This window comes from Staurois parvus, unplaced genomic scaffold (assembly GCF_062004578.1).
Source record: "Staurois parvus isolate SC_StPar_1 unplaced genomic scaffold, SC_StPar_1.0 ptg001987l, whole genome shotgun sequence".
Classification (NCBI taxonomy): Eukaryota; Metazoa; Chordata; class Amphibia; order Anura; family Ranidae; genus Staurois; species Staurois parvus.
In genome coordinates this window covers 140,001-147,163 of record NW_028319783.1, presented here as the reverse complement: position 1 = coordinate 147,163, position 7,163 = coordinate 140,001, and the positions used below count along the sequence as shown (strand labels likewise).

General features: G+C 43.9%; 1 protein-coding gene across 3 annotated transcripts in view; it reads right to left on the bottom strand.

Moving 5' to 3' along the window:
* Window positions 1-2,014: 2,014 nt before the first annotated feature.
* LOC149433078 (uncharacterized) overlaps window positions 2,015-7,163 on the bottom strand; it is a 144,510-nt gene continuing 139,361 nt past the window's right edge. For all 3 annotated transcript variants that reach the window (XM_089664680.1, XM_089664681.1, XM_089664682.1), the window contains one exon: window positions 2,015-3,151. In XM_089664680.1, the coding sequence (XP_089520806.1) occupies window positions 2,970-3,151 (182 nt within the window). In that variant the 3' untranslated portion in view covers window positions 2,015-2,969. The remainder of the gene's footprint in view (window positions 3,152-7,163) is intronic.

Here is a 7,163-nt window from a genome sequence, read left to right as displayed (position 1 = left end):
AAAAAAAAACAAAAAACCTTATACTCACCTAGGTGGATGGAGCATCGATCTGATCTGTCCCCCGCCACCTCTGCACTGAGAACTGAGCGATCAAAGACCGCTGATTGCTCAGTTCTCCCCTCCACTCTGAGCAGAGTGGTGACTGCTCTGCCCCACAGATGCAAAATAGCATTGATTTCTTTGTAAACTCCATATTTCTCTTGTAATAAGCATGTTAAAATATAAAGATTTGGAATACAAAAAGGAAGGCTTTTCCACCAGTTTATGGGCCGGTTCACACCATAGAAATGCAGTCCAGATGTGTTCTGAATGCGTTTCTGCACGTGTGTTTTTAATGCATTTTTGACTTGTTCATTTTTCATATATCTGGTCTCCCCGGACCCCGCATTCACTATATCCACTCTCCCCGGACCCTGCATTCACTATATCCGCTCTCCCCAGACCCCGCATTCACTATATCCGCTCTCCCCGGACCCTGCATTCACTATATCCGCTCTCCCTGGACACTGCATTCACTATATCCGCTCTCCCCGGACCCTGCATTCACTATATCCGCTCTCCCCGGACCCTGCATTCACTATATCCGCTCTCCCTGGACACTGCATTCACTATATCTGCTCTCCCCGGACCCTGCATTCACTATATCCGCTCTCCCCGGACCCCGCATTCACTATATCCGCTCTCCCCGGACCCCGCATTCACTATATCCAGTCTCCCCGGACCCCGCATTCACCACATCCACTCTCCCTGGACCCCGCATTCACTATATCTGGTCTCCCCGGACCCCGCATTCACTATATCCGCTCTCCCCAGACCCCGCATTCCCTATATCCGCTCTCCCCGGACCCTGCATTCACTATATCTGGTCTCCCACAATACACACAACATGGAAATGAAATTATTTTAGCACATATAAACTGCTAAATCCCTTTTCTCATCAGCACTACATAGCAGTCTTATGACTTCTATCAGTGTCCAGCAGAACACTGGTTAAAGGTTGTAGGAGGCGTTTTCATTCTACCCTAGGAGGATGCAGGACCCTGACCTCTGTGTGGACAGTGCTGATTGGCCCTATGCTGATCACAAGTACTTCCCCCCCAAAAAAAATAACATCTCTAGCAATACACAGTAAACTGGGCATGTGCAGAAGTGCTACAGGTTCAGTCTTTCTTATCAGGTGGACATTTCAACAAGTGGAGGATCAGAGAAGTCAGGATCAAACATCCTTTTTACACAATGCAGAGGATTAACCCCTTAGGTTCCACAGTGAGTATAACAAGCATGATTTACTGCATCTACAGACTGATTGTACTGTTGTGGGTTTAGTAACACTATATGTTCATAAAGGCAAATTGACATGTTTTGTGGGTTCAGAAAAAAACGTTACCTTCTGTGACACTAAAGGGCAGCTGTGTAAATGTAGTTGCAGATTAAATATAGATGTGAGATACTGATACCGAGATATTTGTATCAGGATTTATCAGGATTATATCTGAGAGAGGTAGGACTGCAGTATAATCATCCTTTATGTGTGGTGTGTTTGAGCTAAAAAAAAAAAAAAAAAAAAAAAAAATCGAGACTTCTTTACCCCCTGGTCACATCAAGCCTGAGTTTGAAATTGCACAAGTTACAGCAAAGTCACACGATTTCAAAGTCAGGGGACCCCCCGATTTCAGGTGCAATTTGCAAGACTTCTGACACAGATGTCTATGCAAATTGCACTGAAAGTAGTGCATATAGTACTTTAGAAATCAGTGCGGCTCCAACCAAGTCGGGACCGCACCGATATGATCACTGTAATTGTGGACAACAGGGTGTGACTTAGCATGCGATTTACAAGTCGCATGTCATGCAAATCACATGCCAAGTCGCACCCAGTGTGACCGGGGGCCTTTTATGGCCTTTGTACATTTTAACTAATATACTCCAATATCAATTATGAAACATTATAAAGCATTTTCTGGAAACGAAGCCCAGAACAATGAGGCCTGATTGTGTAAACAGTAGCATCACATCATAATTAAAGCCACTTTATTATTTTTGATAGAATAAACAATAGTTAAAGGGTAACTCCACTTTCATGGGGAAACAAATAGCACAAAAAAAATTATAATAATAATCTAGCATACACAATTGCAACACAAGTCATATTGTAACTGAACGTTGCTAAAAATGACTTTTCCTTTTCAATCTGTAACCGTTGTAATTTCGGTAAAATGCAATATGGCCGCCTGGAGGCGTTCTGTATGCAGATGGTGTATAGAGCGCCCCCCAGAGATGTACTTTCCTGCTTATGTGATTGGCTCACTGATTTCCCAGAAGTCAGATGTTGGACATCCCCTGCAACAAAAATTTCCTTTTTGGTGAGATACTCCCAAAGGGAAATCATGTCTAAAGGGATGCAGACCCTGCCACTGAGCCCTGCAGGTGCAGCAGCTGATTGATAATTATAAAGTCTCTCCCATTCACTTTGCACATGTGATGGTGCTGACCAATCAGAAGCCATCTAGCCCGTACAATCAACCCTGCAAGGAGAGGAGAGAAAGCTGCTGGGATTTCAAATTCCAGGACCTGTGAAGAGACTTTTTGTTGTGTGACAGCATAGGATCGATGCAGGGAGGTTTCCCACAAGGATTCTGTATGAGCTCAAAGTCACTATGACAAGCCTGGCTTCACACTGTGTGGGAAACCCCATTCCTGTTCAAGTCGCATGCAATTCTTTGCAGTCATTTTGTATGGGCTCAAATCGCATTACAAAGGTATCGGTTCTCTGTAGCGGCGAGTACTTGACCAAAAGTATCAGTTCTCATACTTGCCGGGAAAAAAACTGTAGTGGTGCATCCTAAGTACTTTCTAAAAATATTACACATTTCTTGTATAGAACTCTGTATCTGCATTATTATTTAAATTCAATTCATTGTATTAGGAAAGATAAACATCCAAAATATTTCTTTAGCGTCCCCCACTCCTCAGGACAGTCTGCATGCTTTCATGTCATCAATATCTCTACACACAGTCTTCTCCTGTTTATTGATGAGGATTAGAGCCTTAGCCAATCTCCCGATGCTGGGCTGAGTCTTCAGGATCCGAGTCTTCTCCTGATCACTGCTGTCCACCACATCATCGATCACCACAATCACATTAGTTCTCCCTGAGGAACAGAAGAAAGTTCAGTTAATTCTTTCACAAAAAAAAAGTTGCAAGCATGATGTCCATGTACCACGAGATGCACGCAGGGAAAAAATAGAAAAGATAAATAAATAACACATTTTAAAAACAGTAGAAATTTAAAAACTTGTAAATTAAATCAACACAACATAAAACTGCTACATTTCTTTTGATTTGCAAAAATAAGTGCCATAAGATGCCATCAGCACCAATATTAAAGACAAAATCAGTGTCCCGGACGGACTGTATCTGTGGCTGGCAGTGGCAGGGTGACAGTTGCAGTGAGTGGAGGATGATGGATCCACACTCTGATAGATCCCAGGCAATGGGGGGGGGGGGGGGTTCAGGGAAATGCTGTGACAGCCGGGAACTGAACTGAGTGATCCCACACAGTGACAGATCTGACACATCACACCACCAACACTGACACAGATCAGTAGGCCCAAAGAAGGCTGTGGAATGGTGATGTCATCACTCACTGACATATTGCAGATGTGATGGATGGCTGGCTGGCTGGCCGGGTCACACTCACACAGACATGAGACATCGGAGTCAGACATTACCTTCCTCCGCAGGCGCAGCTCTGCCTCCGCTGATAAATGGGAGAAGGGCTGGAACTCCACAGTGATCATCAACCACCAGCCAACTTGCAGTAAGGGACTGAGTCTGAGAGGAACACTGCAAGGAGCTGCAGCTCAGCTGCTACACTTGCCCCAGACACCCAGCATCTTCCTCTGTCCTTCCTTCCTCCTTCTCTGCTGACCCTTCTCTCAGATGAAGGACCATCAATGATGAGGCGGCATCCCACACAGAGAGAGTGTCAGCCTGTGCTGAGCTCAGGTGCCCCTAGGTGGCAGTGGCCCTAGGAAGCTGCCTAGTTTGTCTAGTGGAAGCACCGGCCCTGGATGCACATACATTATCTAGCAGCCACTCTGCCATGGCAAATTCTTTGGACATTGTTATAGGCAAAGCAGACAATATGGCTGCATACCATACGCTCTTATTGGCCAAGGACACTGACCAAAGTAGTGATTAGTCCATAGTAGGGTGCGAAGAACGCGTTTTGCTACCTAAAGTGTATTTGCACTTTTACAGCCAAACTGGGATATCAGCTACTTTTTTTATCTGTTTATGACTGTGTTACCCCAACATTTTATATTACTGGTATGCGTTTATATGAAAAACTAACCTGTTCTCTTTGTATTGCTTCCTTTGTGTAAAATCCCTGGTGATCCTGCCAGTCCTTCTGCTTTCCTATTAAAACTTATCACACTAGGCATGAGAGAAGAGCGTGGTCAGTTCTTTAGCTAAGCTTATAATACAGCTTACCTGTAGGCAAAATGAATACGTTTATATTATATTATATTAGCCCTTTTTGATACTTGAACCCATGCCGTTCCTTCAGAACACTGTGCCATGGCAAAGGACTCCCGAGTGCATGCATGGGAGTGACGTCATCGCAGCTCGGCCAGTCAGAGCTTGCGAACCCGGAAGGAAGACTGGTGAAGATGGAAGCCCTTGGGAGCTGTGACAGCGCTCTGTTGGAGGGCTTCGTTTTGAGGCAAGTCCTTTATAATGTGCTAGTATGTGATGCATACTAGCACATTATGCCTTTACCTTGCAGGGATTGTTTTTTGGATGTAGTTTACTACCACTTTAACGTATCAGAGCTTTGCCTGTCAGAGGCAGCCTGGCACCCACAATGGCTGTAATGATATGGAATTTACACTTGCATGTCAGATGACTACTTTGTACTTTTATTATTTTCTGAAAATCTACAGGGTTCATTTATGAAGCATAAAAAGGTCACCCCTATTCAAAAAAAAAAATTTTTACGTTTCTCAGATATGGCACAACTTTCAATTACCATGATTTTTTTGTGTTGGATTACAGTAATGTATATACAGTACAAATAAAATGAAAAGGAATTTAAAAAAAAGTGTTTTTTTTTAGTTTAAATAACCTTGGTTTCCGGAGCTGACTGAGTGTCTTGGGATAGGGAGTGAAATAGAGGATTCCTGTAGAGATAGAGGGATAGGGAGTGAAATAGAGGATTCCTGTAGAGATAGAGGGATAGGGAGTGAAATAGAGGATACCTGTAGAGATAGGGGGATAGGGAGTGAAATAGAGAGTACCTGTAGAGATAGGGGGATAGGGAGTGAAATAGAGGATACCCGTATAGATAGAGGGATAGGGAGTGAAATAGAGGATACCTGTAGAGATAGGGGGATAGGGAGTGAAATAGAGGATACCTGTAGAGATAGAGGGATAGGGAGTGAAATAGAGAGTACCTGTAGAGATAGGGGGATAGGGAGTGAAATAGAGGATACCTGTAGAGATAGGGGGATAGGGAGTGAAATAGAGGATACCTGTAGAGATAGAGGGATAGGGAGTGAAATAGAGGATACCTGTATAGATAGAGGGATAGGGAGTGAAATAGAGGATACCCGTATAGATAGAGGGATAGGGAGTGAAATAGAGGATACCCGTATAGATAGAGGGATAGGGAGTGAAATAGAGAGTACCTGTATAGATAGAGGGATAGGGAGTGAAATAGAGGATACCCGTATAGATAGAGGGATAGGGAGTGAAATAGAGGATACCTGTATAGATAGAGGGATAGGGAGTGAAATAGAGAGTACCTGTATAGATAGAGGGATAGGGAGTGAAATAGAGGATACCTGTATAGATAGAGGGATAGGGAGTGAAATAGAGAGTACTTGTATAGATAGAGGGATAGGGAGTGAAATAGAGAGTACTTGTATAGATAGAGGGATAGGGAGTGAAATAGAGAGTACTTGTATAGATAGAGGGATAGGGAGTGAAATAGAGAGTACTTGTATAGATAGAGGGATAGAGAGTGAAATAGAGGATACCTGTAGAGATAGAGGGATGGGGAGTGAAATAGAGGATACCTGTAGAGATAGAGGGATAGAGAGTGAAATAGAGGATACCTGTATAGATAGGGGGATAGGGAGTGAAATAGAGGATACCTGTAGAGGTAGGGGGATAGGGAGTGAAATAGAGAGTACCTGTATAGATAGGGGGATAGGGAGTGAAATAGAGAGTACCTGTAGAGATAGGGGGATAGGGAGTGAAATAGAGAGTACCTGTAGAGATAGAGGGATAGGGAGTGAAATAGAGGATACCTGTAGAGATAGAGGGATAGGGAGTGAAATAGAGGATACCTGTAGAGATAGAGGGATAGGGAGTGAAATAGAGAGTACCTGTAGAGATAGGGGGATAGGGAGTGAAATCTCTCTATCTCTCTAAACAAGAAATAAGGGTTTACTTTAAAGTGGAAGTAAAGTCCAGTTTCTTAACTTTTACCTACAGGTAAACCTATCCTGTGACATCACAGGATGCTGCAGGTGACGTCACAGGCGCACGGGCTATGAAGGGATGGCATACCCATGCTGTATCTTCAGAGCTCAATGCTGGGGCTCCCACACATGTGGGAGTAACGTCATCATGGCCCCGGCCATTCTTGCAACTGGTGCTCACAAACCAAGAAGGAAGACCAAGTGAAGATAGAAGCACTGGGGAGGCGTGACAGCGCTGCATTGGGGGGCTCTGTCTGCAGGTAAGTCTGTCATAATGACCTAGTATGGGGGTCATACTAGCCCATGATGACATCCTGCAGAGGCCCTTTTTTTGTGGCAGTTTACTACCACTTTAATAGCAATGTTGAACCACTTGCTGCCCAAGGACGTCTCAGTGGTTTCACCGGGATGATGTTGATTGGTAATGGTTGAACTGAATGGACTTTTGTCTTTTTTCAGCCAGACTAACTATGTAACTATGTAACTATGTAACTATGATGTCTGCAGCTATAGGCATCATACCATTTATTTATTTATTCAATAAAAATTATGATATTACTGGCTTGTTAGCCGCTGAATCGCCTTCACGGGAGATGGACGGGTGCCCCCCCCAAACGCCTTTTACTGCCTTCCCAGGCTCTCCCATCCCATTATCGTCAGTTGACAATAGAG